The sequence below is a fragment of the Bufo bufo genome, chromosome 4 (genome assembly GCF_905171765.1).
Source record: "Bufo bufo chromosome 4, aBufBuf1.1, whole genome shotgun sequence".
Classification (NCBI taxonomy): Eukaryota; Metazoa; Chordata; class Amphibia; order Anura; family Bufonidae; genus Bufo; species Bufo bufo.
Window position 1 is genome coordinate 43391253 of NC_053392.1, and position 20372 is coordinate 43411624.

The 20372-nt window shown below is 45.0% G+C and overlaps 1 protein-coding gene across 5 annotated transcripts in view; it reads left to right on the forward strand.

Annotated features, from left to right (window-relative positions):
• HMBOX1 (homeobox containing 1) overlaps nt 1–20372 on the forward strand; it is an 89530-nt gene that overhangs the window by 25876 nt on the left and 43282 nt on the right. For all 5 annotated transcript variants that reach the window (XM_040427159.1, XM_040427160.1, XM_040427161.1 and 2 more), the window contains exon 2: nt 18675–18844. In XM_040427159.1, the coding sequence (XP_040283093.1) occupies nt 18813–18844 (32 nt within the window). In that variant the 5' untranslated portion in view covers nt 18675–18812. The remainder of the gene's footprint in view (nt 1–18674; nt 18845–20372) is intronic.

The window sequence follows — 20372 nt, forward strand, 5'->3', positions numbered from 1 at the left end:
TGCTCAGATCTCCATCTACCCCCCCATGCTCAGATCTCCATCTACCCCCCCATGCTCAGATCTCCATCTACCCCCCCATGCTCAGATCTCCATCTACCCCCCCATGCTCAGATCTCCATCTACCCCCCCATGCTCAGATCTCCATCTACCCCCCCATGCTCAGATCTCCATCTACCCCCCCATGCTCAGATCTCCATCTACCCCCCCATGCTCAGATCTCCATCTACCCCCCCATGCTCAGATCTCCATCTACCCCCCCATGCTCAGATCTCCATCTACCCCCCCATGCTCAGATCTCCATCTACCCCCCCATGCTCAGATCTCCATCTACCCCCCCATGCTCAGATCTCCATCTACCCCCCCATGCTCAGATCTCCATCTCTCCCCCCCATGCTCAGATCTCCATCTCTCCCCCCCATGCTCAGATCTCCATCTCTCCCCCCCATGCTCAGATCTCCATCTCTCCCCCCCCCCTCACCATGCTCAGATCTCCATCTCTCCCCCCCCCTCACCATGCTCAGATCAGACCCCCATTGCTCAAATCTCCATCTACCCCCCCATGCTCAGATCTCCATCTACCCCCCCCATGCTCAGATCTCCATCTACCCCTCCCTCCCCATGCTCAGATCTCCATCTACCCCCCCTCCCCATGCTCAGATCTCCATCTACCCCTCCCTCCCCATGCTCAGATCTCCATCTACCCCCCCTCCCCATGCTCAGGTCAGACCCCCATTGCTCAAATCAGGACCCCCCTCCCCATGCTCAGGTCAGACCCCCATTGCTCAAATCAGGACCCCCCTCCCCATGCTCAGGTCAGACCCCCATTGCTCAAATCAGGACCCCCCTCCCCATGCTCAGGTCAGACCCCCATTGCTCAAATCAGGACCCCCCTCCCCATGCTTAGGTCAGACCCCCATTGCTCAAATCAGGACCCCCCTCCCCATGCTTAGGTCAGACCCCCCCCCCATGTTCAGTTCTATCATTTAAAATAAATCTCTTCCCTCTCCTGCTCGGGCCCCTGCTACTCTGCAGGTCTGACACGCTCTCCACTGTGACCCGATGAGCACAACATCAGGTCATAGTCCATGTCTCCACGTACTACGTTCTCACACTGTGCATCAGGACGTAGTGGAGAGCGAGCTGGAGCTGGTGCCCGATCAGGAAAAGAGATCGGAGCCGCCTGACTGCTTCCCAGCTCCACCGCTAGAGCCGCATGCGGCCACCCCTGCTTTATAATATGCAAATGAGCCCCTAGGAGCAATGCCTGGAAAAGGCGACAGTACTGCCGAAACGTTACATATCTTTCTGTCTGTCTCCTATCTATCCCGTATCTATCTATCCCGTGTATCTATATACATAGAGCTAGATAATCCATAGAGGGTATATGGTAACCGAACTCTACAGACTAGAAAAGCTGAAGTGAGCCAATGAAACCCGGAGGTGCAGATCTGAGAAGTGCGAGCTTTACGTCCTTCCATGCTACCTTATGTAGACTTTGCTTTTTCTTCCGTGCAGAAATTGACCTGCCGTATGGATTTTAAAATCGGCAGCATGTCCGTTCTTTGTGCGCCCCTTCTGTAGAGCGTTTTTTACCATAGACTTCAATAGACATAAAATCCGCACAGAAAAACACACTATATAGCCCTGATTTACAGTGAAACCCGCACAATGGATGGACATGCTGAAGATTTCATAATCCACATGGCAGGATGATTTCCGCATGGAACCATTGTTGTGCTCGGCGAGGGCCGCCATCTTTTGTACCCCATCAATCACTTATCCGCTATCCCGTGGATCAGGGATAAGTTTATTTTTATTTTTTGGTAATGGGACAACCCCTTTAAGGTGCGCTGTTTAGCAGATGCAGTCCTACTTGGTACACTAGAAAGGCATAGTCACCTCTGGGACCCTCGCCTATCTGGAGTGGGGGTCCCCTCCCCAGTGACTCCTGTGGCTGATTCCCAGCATTTAGTGAAGCGATGGCCATGCTATGGAAGTTTAAGATGAAGCCGGGCATGAGCTCAATTTGTTTTCTAGCCCCCATAGCCTTTAATGGAGCACATTGTAGCGGCTGGAAATCTGTGGGCAGGGGTCGCCGGCCGCGTAGAGCTGCACCTCCCACGTGTGGGGATGATGGGTGTCGTGTGCTTCTCATTTGTTTCCTTCTGATTGCCGGTAAGCAGGATCCCATCAGATTGACACCGTCCCTCCAGCATGACAGGCCCGGTGTATGAAACGCGTGGAGCAATCAGAAGGAGCACATCTCTCTCTAGTCGGCAGTGAGTGCGCTGGAGGGGCATCACCGGCCGTCTGATCTCCCTCCACGAGCCGGCGTGTTGCTGACGGCAGCAGTCCCTGTGTTCAGCCAGGCAAGATGCAGGACGGATTTCTGCCTATTCCAGATGCTTTCTAGAAATCAAAGAAATGAGAGAAGTCAGATTTATTTTAAATTTTTTTTTTGTTGTCTCTTAAAGGGGTGATATGTAACGTTTTTGGGACCTTTTATCCTTTGTAGGTATCCCACAAAACGAAAAACTGGAGTGCTGCACACCTGTTATAAGTATTATCCATTTTTAGTTTTCACACTTTTTAGAGGGGCGGACTGGGAACTTGAAGTGACCCTGGAAAAAATGCTAAAATTTGCCCCGTTTTGTAGTTGGGTCCAATTTGATGGAGGGGTCGGCCAGCTATACCATATTGTGGCACATTATACTCCCCCAACAGAGCCAAATACCACAGCCCATCACAAAATACTGCCCCACAAACTTCCACTGGCCGGACATGAGGAGGGCCCAGGTGGCTCTATGGACATCGGCCCACCGGGAAATTTCCCTGTAAGGTCTATGGCCGATCCGTGAGCAGTCCGTTCTTGAAGGCGATGTGGTGGAAGGGAGACGATGAGCAATCGTGAGATCTACGCGACTCTGGCAAGGGTTAAGTTGTGATGTACAGACAACCGGGTCAGAACATCTCCATCTTGTGAGGTTATCCCTGGTATGTAGTACTTGACCAAAGTTGTCCACGTAGGACAACCTGTGAGCCCCCGCTTTTTCCTTTGACTTCTTTGCTGATTACTATGACCTATTAAGGCTACATTCACACAACCGTATGTATTTTGCGGTTTACCAAGTACGGATACCTTCTGTGTTGCATCCTCACTTTTTGTGGACCCATTGACTTCAATGGGTCTTTGGTCCACGTTTTGGTGCCAAGTATAGGACATGTATCTTTTTGCGGAGCAGCCATACGGATAGTGCGCGGATAATCTGTGTGCTCTCTGCATCCGCATGTCTGTTCCGCAATAAGAATATCTCCGCAAAATGCGGACTAGGAACCCACTGAAGTCAACGGGTCCACAAAATATATAAAGTGTGGACAGCACGCAAATCGGATATGGTGGCGTAGGAAGCTGTAGCGGTTACCGGTCTGCTGCTGGGATGTCGCACTGCTTCAGTCTCGTCTCCATTTTGCACTAGTAATCAGATTTTTGACATTTATGAATTAGGTGGGAAGAAATGCTGAAATAAATTCAAGAATCATTACTTGCGCAGCTATGTTTTTTTTTTATTTTATTGTGAAAAAGATGCCCTTGCAGTAAGTCATCCCCGGTTGTAGCAATTGCCCGCGGCCCCCCCCCCCCCCCCCCGGCCCCTCATGCGCTCTAATAATTGTTAGAATTGAATTATTTTTTTATTACAGGCAGTAATGATATTTGCTGCTCCAATATGTATTCTGGCATAACACGGGGGAATAAATGAATAGGATGCAAATGTCAGCCACGTAATCCTGCCACGCGGAGCATCTGATCTTTCTCGCGGATACTGCGTCCATCACGGCTAGTGTGCGCACCCGGCTTGTCCCACCGGTGTAAACGCGTAGTTTGTCATGTAGTCCATTTCCGGTATAATACCCCCATCCCATGGGGGGGACTTGTCTGTACAATAGTTAGGTAGGTGGTACGTGTCACATCCACATGATGCAAGGTCTCCAGCAGAACATTGCCCAGACGATCACATTGCCTCCACCGGCTTGTCTTCTCATAATACGCCTGGTGCCGTCTCTTCCCCAGGTAAGTGATGCCCACACACCCGGCCGTCCACATGATGTAACCTCATTCATCAGACCAGGTGACTTCTTCCTTTGCTCCACAGTCCACTTCTGATGCTCACATGCCCATTGTAGATACTTTCAGAGGTGGTCCGCATGGGCGCTGTGACCGGTCTTCAGGTGCACCGCCACATATACAGCATGCTGCGCTGTCATGGCCAGCAGTAACGTTGTCAGCTCTCTGCAGGATCTCTTCTATGGGATCACACCAGATGGACTCGCCTTCACTCCTCACACCCATCATCCTGAAGCACTTTTGGTAGGTACCTACTGGGAACACCCCACAGGACCAGTCGTTTTGGAGACGCTCTGACTCGCCAGTCAGCGATTATGTCAGGCATCCAGTTACTTAAAAAGACTCCATCGGCCCCGATAAGGGGACAAGAGAATAGGGCGGAGATGGGGTGCGAATCTGCGGCGAAATCCCCTGCAGTCATGCAGTCTGCTCCCGCCAGATGACTTGTCATTCTCAGCGTTATTTAGATTCTCCTATTAGGAGTTTATACCGCGCTTCTGTGCGCAGCGAGAACACCCTGTTCCTGCCGAGATTGCACCATTAGCATAAAAGCTAAATTTTCGGACACCCAAACAGAAAACATGATCAGGGAAATGCTCAGTTGGATCCGTCTCCATGTTTGTCCTCCTGCACAGCTCCGCACCAGGGCAGAGCCACGAGGCAGCACGCGTATGTCTGCAGGTCTGAGTTCGTTGGACCCTATATGACTACATGGCAGCATGTGTAGTGCACCGTAGTAATGGGTGCCCGAGAGCGCCACCGTGCAGAGAAAAATGGTGAAAGGGACCCCTCACGAAAGGAGCGCAGTGGTGAGGTCCAGGAGATAGTAGGCCCTTCAAATTCCATCTATACCCCCGGATGCCAGATTGGTAAGAAGCTGGTTGGCGTAAACCCGTGTTCACACTGCAGTGGAGGTGACGTGAGGGCGACATAAATGATGGTCTTACCCTTACGCCGCGCAGTCTAATAATGGGCTGGATAACAAGCTGCGTCTTCATAAACGTATTCACCAGCAGCGCGTTTCATGTTCCTGCAGAAATTAGCCGGGATGAAAGGGAATTGTTCTGCGCTCACCCGTGAAGCACGCGTAATGCGAACCGAGCTGCTGAGGGCTAAAAATAAAAGTGTCAGACGCTCGGCTGTAGACGCCGAGATCCTCCGATGCCGCAGGTGATCACGCGGCGACATCAGGTGAAGCCTCAAACTCTCAACTTTTATTAACACGCTAAACGGCTACGGGGGCGATGTAACCCTGAAAGTGCCGCCAATCTGTACTCTCTGGGCGTCAAGGTCCTAAAGAGGAATGCTGTGGTGTCCTCCTAAATAGTAGAGCCATGTCGTGACCTCAAATAATGGTACTACACAGTGCCCCCAACATGTGACCTCAGAATAATAGTGTGACATGGTGCCTCCAACATAATCCTGCATATTGTCACCCTACATAATAGTGCCATATATTCACCTCAAAATAATGGTACCATATAGGGCCTCAAACATAACGGTACATAAAGTGACCTCAAATGCATATTGTCCCCCCAAACCTAATAGTGCCATATGGCCACCTCAAATATATTAGTGCACGTAGTTACCGCAAAATAATAGTACCATATAGTGCCTCAAACATAACCGCAAAATACGTGATCGTGCTCATGACCGTTGGGTGTTTTTGCAGTCTGCAAATTGCAGATATTCAAAGCACAAATTCCGGACACTGGAAAAATACGTTTGTGTGCATGGGCCGTAATGATGCCGCAGACACTAGAAAGACGGGGGGGATTACTTTCCTGTCATTGTACCCGTGGCGGTGGAACAGTCCACAGATCACATCTGAACGGTGGCCTAGAAAGTGCTGACAGTGATGTCAGGGTGCAGAGTATGAACGACAGGGCGGCGGGCTCCAGGCACCCTCGTACTGGGCACTTGCTGTATTTCCCACAGTGATGTGCTGGGAGGAAGAATTGGGGGTTCTGGTCCTCTGTCGGGGGTCCGAGCTGCAGTAGACAGGTGGGGGGATGAGATTTTGTCCCAATATTCTTTTGGCTTAACATTTCTTCCGACCCTACCACTGACGTCCTCAATGATTATTTCTATTGCTGTCAGTGAATAGAAACCTTCTCATTTACACTCATGGATGACGGACTCTCACAGCCTGGCTGCAGTTTTGTTACAGTGTATCAGTGTAGGCAATCCTCTGTAAAAGCAGAGGCTTCACAAATCGTACATTTGTGAAGGTAGCACCAGGGTCAGCAAAAGGTTTTGGCAAAATCCATTTTACCATTCGCTGACAGCAAGAAAAGATCAATGTCCCGATAGGAGTGTAGACGACTAGTTACTGCCTTCATTACATGCCGATAACCAGGACTTCTCTGCCTCCTGTGCCGCCATAGAGTGTAGCGAGAGTCCTGAAAAGTGCGACTGTTCACATTGGCCGTAACGTTGTAACCCCGGTGAAGAAGAAGCGGGCACCGATTATATGGGCACTACGGCTCTTGCCGGGGATTGGGACGTATTAAGTGGCAAGCTAAGGCAGTCCTTGAGCTTGATGGGTTGGAAGCAGGAAAAATGAGGAAGCGCGAGGATCTGAGCGGCCAGAACATCTGCTCAGCAGTGTTCCTGGGATGTAGTGCTTGGTACCTACCAAAAGTGGTCCAAGGAAGGATAACTAGATACAGGGTCACTGGCACCCACGGATGCATGGGTGAAGGCGAGCGGTCCGATCCCACAGCAGAGCTGACAACGTTGCTGGCTATGATAGAAAGTTGTCAGGACATCGCCGCTTGCTTTGTAGCCGCAGACTGGTCAGAGTCTGAGGGCATCTACAATGGGCATGTAAGCATCGGAACTGGACCTGGGGGCACCTGGTCTGATGAATCGGGTTACATCATGTGGACAGCCGGGTGCGTGTGAGCGTCACTTACCTGCGGAGGGGGTGGTACCAGGGTGCACTAAGAAAGGTGGAGGCTGTGCCATGCTCTAGGCCAGGGATGCTCAACCTGCAGCCCTCCAGCTGTTGTAAAACTACAACTCCCACCAGGCCCTTCTGTAGACTGATAGCTGTAGGGCGCTGTCCGGGAATGATGGGAGTTGTAGTTTAGCAACAGCTAGAGGGCCGCAGGTTGAGCATGCTGGAGACCTTTTTGTCCTGGCATAAGCTGGATGCGACTCATGCCACCTACCTAACCAATGTTCAGCCAAGTTCATGGCAGCGGTGCCCTCTATCAGCAGGGTAATGCCAAAACTGTCCAGAAACCAGAAGAGATGGAGATGACAATCGGTGGAACCCATCAGACCTTTTGCAGTAGGAATACCCCTTTATGTTCGCTTTCTCCTGTTGGCTCCAGGTTCTGCTCCTCTCACTTTAGTCTGGGCCTCTTTCCGTGATTTGGTCGCAGTTCCAGTTTATGGCGTCCTCTGGGTAACAGGAAGGCCCCCGGACGGATGCCGCTGACAGCCCATGAAGATGAATGCGGGCGGACTGTAACACATTCTTCTTCCTTTTTGTTAACCTCCCGCTGCCTGATAAGTGTTAATTTGCTATTGATTTGTCCTCTCCTGTATGGCGTAATGAGTGCATTATCTCCGTGTGATGGCGGGGTCAGCGCTGTGCGGACACTGATATGTCATCAGGAGAAATGTATGCTAAATATGCGCCCGTCTGTCACCGCAGCTCTGACCCCTCTAACGAGCCGGGCATTCGTTATCCAAATGGATCGTCAGAGGCCACAGCGTCCACATCCTGCGCAGAGACGGGCGATTTTACAGTGAGGCGAGGCCCTTCATCATTGTGGAGTGTAAACTCCAGTCACATCCAGAGCTGCTGCCAAATAATCCTGGAAAATGTGTCTAAGGCTCCATTCACACATCCGCAATTCCATTCCGCATTTTGCGGAACGGAATTGCGGACCCATACATTTTCTATGGGGCCGCGCGATCCGGAATTGCGGACCCGCACTTCCGGGTCCGCAATTCCGATCCTGAAAAATATAGAACATGTCCTATTCTTGTGCGCAATAGCGGACAAGAATAGGCATATTCCTTTTAGTGCCGGCAATGTGCGGTCCGCAAAATGCGGAACGCACATTGCCGCTGTCCGTGTTTGGCGGATCCGCAAAACACACACAGATGTGTGAATGGACCTTCACAATTATATTCTTGTACATAGGAGCAGTATTATAGTAGTTATATTCTTGTACATAGGAGGCAGTATTATAGTAGTTATATTCTTGTACATAGGAGCAGTATTATAGTAGTTATATTCTTGTACATAGGAGCAGTATTATAGTAGTTATATTCTTGTACATAGGAGCAGTATTATAGTAGTTATATTCTTGTACATAGGAGCAGTATTATAGTAGTTATATTCTTGTACATAGGAGGCAGTATTATAGTAGTTATATTCTTGTACATAAGAGGCAGTATTATAGTAGTTATATTCTAGTACATAGGAGCAGTATTATAGTAGTTATATTCTAGTACATAGGAGCCGTATTATAGTAGTTATATTCTTGTACATAGGAGGCAGTATTATAGTAGTTATATTCTTGTACATAGGAGAAGTATTATAGTAGTTATATTCTTGTACATAGGAGCAGTATTATAGTAGTTATATTCTTGTACATAGGAGGCAGTATTATAGTAGTTATATTCTTGTACATAGGAGGCAGTATTATAGCAGTTATATTCTTGTACATAGGGACAATATTATAGTAGTTATATTCTTGTACATAGGAGTCAGTATTATAGTAGTTATATTCTTGTACATAGGAGCAGTATTATAGTAGTTATATTCTTGTACATAGGAGCAGTATTATAGTAGTTATATTCTTGTACATAGGAGCAGTATTATAGTAGTTATATTCTTGTACATAGGAGCCGTATTATAGTAGTTATATTCTTGTACATAGGAGGCAGCATTATAGTAGTTATATTCTTGTACATAGGAGCAGTATTATAGTAGTTATATTCTGTACATAGGAGCAGTAGTATAGTAGTTATATTCTGTACATAGGAGCAGTAGTATAGTAGTTATATTCTTGTACATAGGAGCAGTATTATAGTAGTTATATTCTTGTACATAGGGGCAGTATTATAGTAGTTATATTCTTGTACATAGGAGGCAGTATTATAGTAGTTATATTCTTGTACATAGGAGGTAGTATTATAGTAGATATATTCTTGTACATAGGGGCAGTATTATAGTAGTTATATTCTTGTACATAGGGGCAGTATTATAGTAGTTATATTCTTGTACATAGGAGCAGTATTATAGTAGTTATATTCTTGTACATAGGAGCAGTATTATAGTAGTTATATTCTTGTACATAGGAGCAGTATTATAGTAGATATATTTTTGTACAAAGGAGCAGTATTATAGTAGTTATATTCTTGTACATAGGAGCAGTATTATAGTAGATATATTCTTGTACATAGGAGCAGTATTATAGTAGATATATTCTTGTACATAGGGTCAGTATTATAGTAGTTATATTCTTGTACATAGGAGCAGTGTTATAGTAGTTATATTCTTGTACATAGGAGCAGTGTTATAGTAGTTATATTCTTGTACATAGGAGCAGCGTTATAGTAGTTATATTCTTGTACATAGAAGCAGTATTATAGTAGTTATATTCTTGTACATAGGAGCAGTATTATAGTAGTTATATTCTTGTACATAGGAGGCAGCATTATAGTAGTTATATTCTTGTACATAGGAGGCAGCATTATAGTAGTTATATTATTGTACATAGGAGCAGTATTATAGTAGTTATATTCTTATACATAGGAGCAGTATTATAGTAGTTATATTCTTGTACATAGGAGGCAGTATTATAGTAGTTATATTCTTGTACATAGAAGCAGTATTATAGTAGTTATATTCTTGTACATAGGAGGCAGCATTATAGTAGTTATATTCTTGTACATAGGAGGCAGCATTATAGTAGTTATATTCTTGTACATAGGAGCAGTATTATAGTAGTTATATTCTGTACATAGGAGCAGTAGTATAGTAGTTATATTCTGTACATAGGAGCAGTAGTATAGTAGTTATATTCTTGTACATAGGAGGCAGTATTATAGTAGTTATATTCTTGTACATAGGAGCAGTATTATAGTAGTTATATTCTTGTACATAGGAGCAGTATTATAGTAGTTATATTCTTGTACATAGGAGCCGTATTATAGTAGTTATATTCTTGTACATAGGAGGCAGTATTATAGTAGTTATATTCTTGTACATAGGAGCAGTATTATAGTAGTTATATTCTTGTACATAGGAGCAGTATTATAGTAGTTATATTCTTGTACATAGGAGCACTATTATAGTAGTTATATTCTTGTACATAGGAGCAGTATTATAGTAGTTATATTCTTGTACATAGGAGCAGTATTATAGTAGTTATATTCTTGTACATAAGAGGCAGTATTATAGTAGTTATATTCTAGTACATAGGAGCAGTATTATAGTAGTTATATTCTAGTACATAGGAGCCGTATTATAGTAGTTATATTCTTGTACATAGGGGGCAGTATTATAGTAGTTATATTCTTGTACATAGGAGAAGTATTATAGTAGTTATATTCTTGTACATAGGAGCAGTATTATAGTAGTTATATTCTTGTACATAGGAGGCAGTATTATAGTAGTTATATTCTTGTACATAGGAGCAGTATTATAGTAGTTATATTCCTGTACATAGGAGCAGTATTATAGTAGTTATATTCTTGTACATAGGGACAATATTATAGTAGTTATATTCTTGTACATAGGAGCACTATTATAGTAGTTATATTCTTGTATATAGGAGTAGTATTATATGTAGTTATATTCTTGTACATAGGAGGCAGTATTATAGTAGTTATATTCTTGTACATAGGAGGTAGTATTATAGTAGTTATATTCTTGTACATAGGAGGTAGTATTATAGTAGTTATATTCTTGTACATAGGAGCAGTATTATAGTAGTTATATTCTTGTATATAGGAGTAGTATTATATGTAGTTATATTCTTGTACATTTGGTTCAATGTCTGTAACCGGCTTTCATCTGCTTTACCAGCTTCTATGCTCCTTAGTAGGGGTCAGGACCTTGTCTGATGGGATGTTCTCTCTATGATGGGACAGATGTCCTGGAGAAGATGCTGCATGTCTGTGACTCCTCAGTGTGAAGCCTTCGTTCCTAGAGCTCTGAGTTGAGGAGTGATCAGAGCACTTGCAATGTCTGACTGAAGTGTCAGCTCTTGTGGCTAATATGCTGAAGCCTTGTGCCTTTTTTTTATTTTTATGAATGCTCGTGAATGCCTGCATCTTGTGTTGGGTTTTATCCCTTTTGTCTAAGTTGCTGTTTAGATTTAAATTCTTTAATGCCAAATGAAAGTAACTGAGCAGTCATTATGTATTGTGTATGGGTGTACAGGACGGTATAGAGGTGTCAGTATATGTATGTAGGTGTATGGGTGTACAGGACGGTATAGAGGTGTCAGTATATGTATGTAGGTGTATGGGTGTACAGGACGGTATAGAGGTACCAGTATATGTATGTAGGTGTATGGGTGTACAGGACGGTATAGAGGTGTCAGTATATGTATGTAGGTGTATGGGTGTACAGGACGGTATAGAGGTACCAGTATATGTATGTAGGTGTATGGGTGTACAGGACGGTATAGAGGTACCAGTATATGTATGTAGGTGTATGGGTGTCCAGGACGGTATAGAGGTGTCAGTATATGTATGTAGGTGTATGGGTGTACAGGACGGTATAGAGGTACCAGTATATGTATGTAGGTGTATGGGTGTCCAGGACGGTATAGAGGTGTCAGTATATGTATGTAGGTGTATGGGTGTCCAGGACGGTATAGAGGTGTCAGTATATGTATGTAGGTGTATTGGTGTACAGGACGGTATAGAGGTACCAGTATATGTATGTAGGTGTATGGGTGTCCAGGACGGTATAGAGGTGTCAGTATATGTATGTAGGTGTATGGGTGTCCAGGACGGTATAGAGGTGTCAGTATATGTATGTAGGTGTATGGGTGTACAGGACGGTATAGAGGTGTCATTATATGTATGTATGTAGGTGTATGGGTGTACAGGACGGTATAGAGGTGTCAGTATATGTATGTAGGTGTATGGGTGTACAGGATGGTATAGAGGTATCAGTGTATGTATGTAGGTGTATGGGTGTACAGGATGGTATAGAGGTACCAGTATATGTATGTAGGTGTATGGGTGTACAGGACGGTATAGAGGTACCAGTATATGTATGTAGGTGTATGGGTGTCCAGGACGGTATAGAGGTGTCAGTATATGTATGTAGGTGTATGGGTGTCCAGGACGGTATAGAGGTGTCAGTATATGTATGTAGGTGTATGGGTGTACAGGACGGTATAGAGGTGTCATTATATGTATGTATGTAGGTGTATGGGTGTACAGGATGGTATAGAGGTACCAGTATATGTATGTAGGTGTATGGGTGTACAGGACGGTATAGAGGTGTCAGTATATGTATGTAGGTGTATCGGTGTACAGGATGGTATAGAGGTGTCAGTATATGTATGTATGTAGGTGTATGGGTGTACAGGATGGTATAGAGGTACCAGTATATGTATGTAGGTGTATGGGTGTACAGGACGGTATAGAGGTGTCAGTATATGTATGTATGTATGCAGGGTGTATGGGTGTACAGGACGGTATAGAGGTGTCAGTATATGTATGTATGTATGCAGGGTGTATGGGTGTACAGGACGGTATAGAGGTGTCAGTATATGTATGTATGTATGCAGGGTGTATGGGTGTACAGGATGGTATACAGGTGTCAGTATATGTATGTAGGTGTATGGGTGTACAGGATGGTATAGAGGTGTCAGTATATGTATGTAGGTGTATGGGTGTACAGGATGGTATAGAGGTGTCAGTATATGTATGTAGGTGTATGGGTGTACAGGACGGTATAGAGGTGTCAGTATATGTATGTAGGTGTATTGGTGTACAGGATGGTATAGAGGTGTCAGTATATGTATGTATGTATGTATGCAGGGTGTATGGGTGTACAGGATGGTATAGAGGTGTCAGTATATGTATGTAGGTGTATGGGTGTACAGGACGGTATAGAGGTGTCAGTATATGTATGTAGGTGTATGGGTGTCCAGGACGGTATAGAGGTGTCAGTATATGTATGTAGGTGTATGGGTGTACAGGACGGTATAGAGGTATCAGTGTATGTATGTAGGTGTATGGGTGTACAGGACGGTATAGAGGTGTCAGTATATGTATGTATGTATGTAGGTGTATGGGTGTACAGCATGGTATAGAGGTACCAGTATATGTATGTAGGTGTATGGGTGTACAGGACGGTATAGAGGTGTCAGTATATGTATGTATGTATGTAGGTGTATGGGTGTACAGCATGGTATAGAGGTACCAGTATATGTATGTAGGTGTATGGGTGTACAGGACGGTATAGAGGTACCAGTATATGTATGTAGGTGTATGGGTGTACAGGATGGTATAGAGGTACCAGTATGTGTATGGGTGTACAGGACGGTATAGAGGTGTCAGTATATGTATGTATGTAGGTGTATGGGTGTACAGGACGGTATAGAGGTGTCAGTATATGTATGTATGTAGGTGTATGGGTGTACAGGACGGTATAGAGGTGTCAGTATATGTATGTAGGTGTATGGGTGTACAGGACGGTATAGAGGTACCAGTATATGTATGTAGGTGTATGGGTGTACAGGACGGTATAGAGGTGTCAGTATATGTATGTAGGTGTATGGGTGTACAGGATGGTATAGAGGTGTCAGTATATGTATGTATGTATGCAGGGTGTATGGGTGTACAGGACGGTATAGAGGTGTCAGTATATGTATGTATGTATGCAGGGTGTATGGGTGTACAGGATGGTATAGAGATGTATGTATGTAGGTGTATGGGTGTACAGGACGGTATAGAGGTGTCAGTATATGTATGTATGTAGGTGTATGGGTGTACAGGACGGTATAGAGGTGTCAGTATATGTATGTATGTAGGTGTATGGGTGTACAGGACGGTATAGAGGTATCAGTGTATGTATGTAGGTGTATGGGTGTACAGGATGGTATAGAGGTACCAGTATATGTATGTAGGTGTATGGGTGTACAGGACGGTATAGAGGTGTCAGTATATGTATGTAGGTGTATGGGTGTACAGGACGGTATAGAGGTGTCAGTATATGTATGTATGTATGCAGGGTGTATGGGTGTACAGGACGGTATAGAGGTGTCAGTATATGTATGTATGTATGCAGGGTGTATGGGTGTACAGGATGGTATAGAGATGTATGTATGTAGGTGTATGGGTGTACAGGACGGTATAGAGGTATATGTATATGAGTATATCAGATAATATACAGCTGTGAGTATATGTATGGGAATATAGAGTAATGCAGAGCTGTCAGTGTATGTGGGTTATATATACGGTAAGCACTGTCAGTAGATAGGAGTATAGAGTACTATGAGGCTGTTGCGTGCCTGCAGTGTACACTACATCTCCCAGCATGCAGTGTGGCCCTGTATACAGTGTCCTCCATACTCTGGAGAGCTGAAGTTGACTGTTCTGTACCCGGAGCGCTGATTGTTCTCCCCGCCGCCTATAGAGCCGTGTGCTGAGGAGCTGTGATCACATTACACGGCCAGCGCCTGCTCCTCGCGCTGCTCTCCTCATAATGGGAGCTGACAGATTGTCGCTATTCCATTTCTGAATTATTTGCAGTCCTAGCACTGCTTAAAGGCACCGCTCCTGGCACAAATCATCTATTAGTGCTCCGATTGTCTTATTTCTCCTTCATCTTATGAGAAGGACAGTGACTGCAGGCCGAGGAGCTGAGACATTACCTCGTTATGTTCCTGCTATTGTCCTGGTGATGCCCTAAAACATCCTGCATTATACTCCAGAGCTGCACTCACTATTCTGCTGGTGGAGTCACTGTGTACCTACATTACATTACTTATCCTGTACTGATCCTGAGTTACATCCTGTATTATACTCCAGAGCTGCACTCACTATTCTGCTGGTGCAGTCACTGTGTACATACATTACATTACTTATCCTGTACTGATCCTGAGTTACATCCTGTATTATACTCCAGAGCTGCACTCACTATTCTGCTGGTGCAGTCACTGTGTACATACATTACATTAATTATCCTGTACTGACCCTGAGTTACATCCTGCATTATACTCCAGAGCTGCACTCACTATTCTGCTGGTGCAGTCACTGTGTACATACATTACATTACTTATCCTGTACTGATCCTGGTTACATCCTGTATTATACTCCAGAGCTGCACTCACTATTCTGCTGGTGCAGTCACTGTGTACATACATTACTTATCCTGTACTGATCCTGAGTTACATCCTGTATTATACTCCAGAGCTGCACTCACTATTCTGCTGGTGCAGTCACTGTGTACATACATTACATTACTTATCCTGTACTGATCCTGAGTTACGTCCTGTATTATACTCCAGAACTGCACTCACTATTCTGCTGGTGGAGTCACTGTGTACATACATTACATTATTTATCCTGTACTGACCCGGAGTTACATCCTGTATTATAATCCAGAGCTGCACTCACTATTCTGCTGGTGCAGTCACTGTGTACATACATTACATTACTTATCCTGTACTGATCCTGAGTTACATCCTGTATTATACTCCAGAGCTGCACTCACTATTCTGCTGGTGCAGTCACTGTGTACATACATTACTTATCCTGTACTGATCCTGAGTTACATCCTGTATTATACTCCAGAGCTGCACTCACTATTCTGCTGGTGCAGTCACTGTGTACATACAGTACAGACCAAAAGTTTGGACACACCTTCTCATTCAAAGAGTTTTCTTTATTTTCATGACTCTGAAAATTGTAGATTCACACTGAAGGCATCAAAACTATGAATTATCACATGTGGAATTATATACATAACAAACAAGTGTGAAACAACTGAAAATATGTCATATTCTAGGTTCTTCAAAGTAGCCACCTTTTGCTTTGATTACTGCTTTGCACACTCTTGGCATTCTCTTGATGAGCTTTAAGAGCTAGTCACCTGAAATGGTCTTCCAACAGTCTTGAAGGAGTTCCCAGAGATGCTTAGCACTTGTTGGCCCTTTTGCCTTCACTCTGCGGTCCAGCTCACCCCAAACCATCTCGATTTGGTTTAGGTCCGGTGACTATGGAGGCCAGGTCATCTGGCACAGCACCCCATCACTCTCCTTCATGGTCAAATAGCCCTTACTTTCAAAGTTTTCCCAATTTTTCGGCTGACTGACTGACCTTCATTTCTTAAAGTAATGATGGCCACTCGTTTTTCTTTACTTAGCTGCTTTTTTCTTGCCATAATACAAATTCTAACAGTCTATTCAGTAGGACTATCAGCTGTGTATCCACCTGACTTCTCCTCAACGCAACTGATGGTCCCAATCCCATTTAGGCCTCTTTCACACGGCCGTTTTTTTTTCCCGTTTACTGGCCGTTTTTTGCGGTCCGTATACGGAACCATTGATTTCAATGGGTCCGCAAAAAAAACGGAATGTGTTCCGTATGCATTCCGTTTCCGTTTTTCCGTTCCGTTTTAACATAGAACATGTCCTATATTTGGCCGCAAATCACGTTCCGTGGCTCCATTAAAGTCTATGGGTCCGCAAAAAAACGGAATGCATACGGAAGTGCATCCGTATGTCTTCCGTATCCGTTCCGTTTTTTGCGGATCCATCTATTGAAAATGTTATGCCCAGCCCAATTTTTCCTATGAAATTACTGTATACTGTATTTGCCATACGGAAAAACGGAACGGAAAAACGGAACGGAAACGGAAACACAACGGAAACAAAAAAACGGAACAACGGATCCGTTTAAAACGGACCGCAAAACACTGAAAAAGCCATACGGTCGTGTGCAATAGGCCTTATAAGGCAAGAAATCCCACTTATTAAACCTGACAGGGCACACCTGTGAAGTGAAAACCATTTCAGGGGACTACCTCTTGAAGCTCATCAAGAGAATGCCAAGAGTGTGCAAAGCAGTAATCAAAGCAAAAGGTGGCTACTTTGAAGAACCTAGAATATGACATATTTTCAGTTGTTTCACACTTGTTTGTTATGTATATAATTCCACATGTGTTAATTCATAGTTTTGATGCCTTCAGTGTGAATCTACAATTTTCATAGTCATGAAAATAAAGAAAACTCTTTGAATGAGAAGGTGTGTCCAAACTTTTGGTCTGTACTGTACATTACATTACTTATCCTGTACTGATCCTGAGTTACATCCTGTATTATACTCCAGAGCTGCACTCACTATTCTATTACTACACTATTAAAAGCATAAACATCAAAATTATAAAACGTTCTCTCGGATTTGAACAATAAAAGTAATGAAAAGGTTATGTTAAAAAAAAAAAAAAAAAAGTGTAACCAAGTAATCGTCCTACAACATAAAGTAACGCACACGTTTTTGGTATTCTCGCACCTGTCACATCCTGAAATAATTTGTGACATTGATTTGTGCCGCTCCTTCCACCAAGACCTCGGACGTCTCCGGTTTAAGAAAAAGAATAAAAAAAAGTTCTGACCCTTGGAAGACACCTAAGTGGAGGGGTGACATGTGCAGCGCTCATATACTGGTATAACGCGGGCGCTGACGTACTGTTTTATATCCCACCAGGAAAAAGCTCGGCTTCCTTTTTGTAAAATGTTTTTGTTTTATTTTTTCTTTTTGTTATTTTGCACGTTGGGCAATGAACCGACTCTGTGATAACTGAAGGGCCCTTGAAGACGACGCTTCCTGCCTCTCGGCTCCCAGCGTTTAACCCCCTCTTAGCTGAAGCAGACGTCAATCCGGAAGGTTCGGCGTGTAAATGTCAGACGTCGTCTGTGGCTTTGTCTCCCCCTCCTCCGCCTCCTCCTCCCGCTCGCTTGAAGTCCTGCTGCCTTGTTTTTCAATTAGCTGCTATCTCAGACAGCCCTATTGACATCCATCTCTATACCTAGGAGATTCTTCCCGTGTCTCGTTTTTTTTTTTTCTTTTCTTCCCGAGATGCAGCATTTCTGCCAAGTCTGAGTAATCTTTATTCCGAATCTGTCCTCCGCGCTCCGATGCATTGTTTCCCTGCGCCGCCCTCCCGCTTCTCTTCCCGGCAGGTGGCATTTTGAGGCTTGTACCCCACACAGGTACTCGGTCATTTCTGGTGCGTCTGAGAAAAATAAGTGAAATGAGTAGATGAAGAAGAAGAAGAAGAAGAAGAAGAATCCAAGGGCGACTCTTCTTATATGTGTATATGGGGAAGCTGGGGGCGACTACCAGCATGGCCGCTGTTTGCAGCCCCCCACAGGGGTTGTCGCCCAGTTTTGCTCTAGTCCTGAGCAGCAGATTCTTAGGGAAACACAACCATTCCAGTGTCTGGGGAGGCTTTGTGACCGTCCCTGGGATGGGGCCTAGCTTTATAGAACATATGGAATTTGCGTTTTACGTATATTTGTTTAATGTTCTTTTTACTTTACTTCTGCAGGTTCTTCTGGTTACTGAGGACGCAAGGGACCAGCAAGTGTTTCCCGAAAGGGCCGCGTAGCCGCTTCCTTGGATCGGATCTTCTCTGTCCCCGGCATGGTGCCCGGCCGCGGCTGGCCTCGCCTATGATCCTGCTGATATGCGTCCATCTGCAGACGGAAGTGTCCTGAGGTCAGCAGCTTCCTGCGTCTTCCTAGGCTTCTGCTTTTACCTTTTGTGTTATTACTTTGCAGTATTTTCATTTTATTTTTTATGTAAATTTTTTAAAACTTTCTCAACCAATCTCTTCCCAGTTATTAAACTATCTGACCCCTGATCTATTCCCACTCTCTAGATCAGGGGTCAGCAACCTTCTGCAGAACTACAACTCCCAGCATGCACACTTGCTAAAGGAGGATTCTGGGAGTAGTAGTTTCAGAACAGCTGGAGTGCCGGAGGTTGCTGGCCTCTGCTCTAGATATTGATGACCTGTCATCGGTACCTGGTTGGTGGTGGTCCGACACCTGTCACGCCCGCCGATCACCGGTGAGCAGATGGTGTCAGAATGTAGAACGAGGAGCAGTGAGCTCTGTCCGCTCCGTGGCGGCTGTGCCATAGCACGAGACTCTAGTGATTCACAATAGTAGTGATCCATAAAATCAGGGAGAGATGGAGGCTGCAGCTAGCGCGCGCTTTTGGTTATTAGAGTATTATATTGAAGCTAGAATTAAAAGATGACGGGTAACAGACACATGTTATAATAAGGCAGTCTATAGTCCTAAAAAGACTAATTGTAAATAATTAGGTTACTATTTAGGGCTCATGCACACGACCGTATGTATTCTGCGGTCCAAAAAATACAGAAGACGTCCGTGTCACATCCGTATTGCTTTCCTTTTTTTTTGCGGCTCCTTTGTAACAATGCCTATCTTTGTCTGCAAGACTGACAAGAAGAGAACATGTTCTGTCTTTTTTGTAGAACGGCCATGCGGTAATACGGAAACAGAATGCACATGTAGTCGTTTCCGTTTTTTAGGACCCATTGAAATGAATGGTTCTGCATACGGGCCGCAAAAAAAAAAACACTGAACAGACACAGAAAGTAAATAAGTTCATGTGCTTGAGCCCTTGAATGGATGCTAGGCTGCAGTTCCAGGCATGTGGACAGAGCCTTCCCGCTCCATCTGGTGTTTTGTTTCCAACAGTTGCCGAAAATACCTGAGCAGTGGGGCCGTCAGACCCCGACCAATGTGATACTGAGGACTTATCTTAAGGGCAGGTCATCAATATCTAGTGGGAAAACCATTTATTCACTGTAGCACTTTCCTGATGATCAGGTTTAGTTGCTGGGGGACCTCTTCTCTGGGCACTGGCCAGGGGGTACCCTCCTCTCCTCTGGGCACTGGCCAGGGGGTACCCTCCTCTCCTCTGGGCGCTGGCCAGGGGGTACCCTCCTCTCCTCTGGGCGCTGGCTAGATGTTGACCTCCCCTAGCTTGTCTTCTGCTTTAGTAAGCCTCGATCTGGTTCATTTCTTCTGCAGGGACATCAACAGTGTCGGGTCCACTCCTCTGGGCGCTGACCTAGGCGGCACCCTCCTGTCCTTTTGGATGCTGGCCTGTGGGGCACCGTCCTCCTCTATGGGCGCTGGCCAGGGAGATGCCCTCCTCTTCTATGGGCGCTGGCCAGGGAGATGCCCTCCTCTTCTATGGGCGCTGGCCA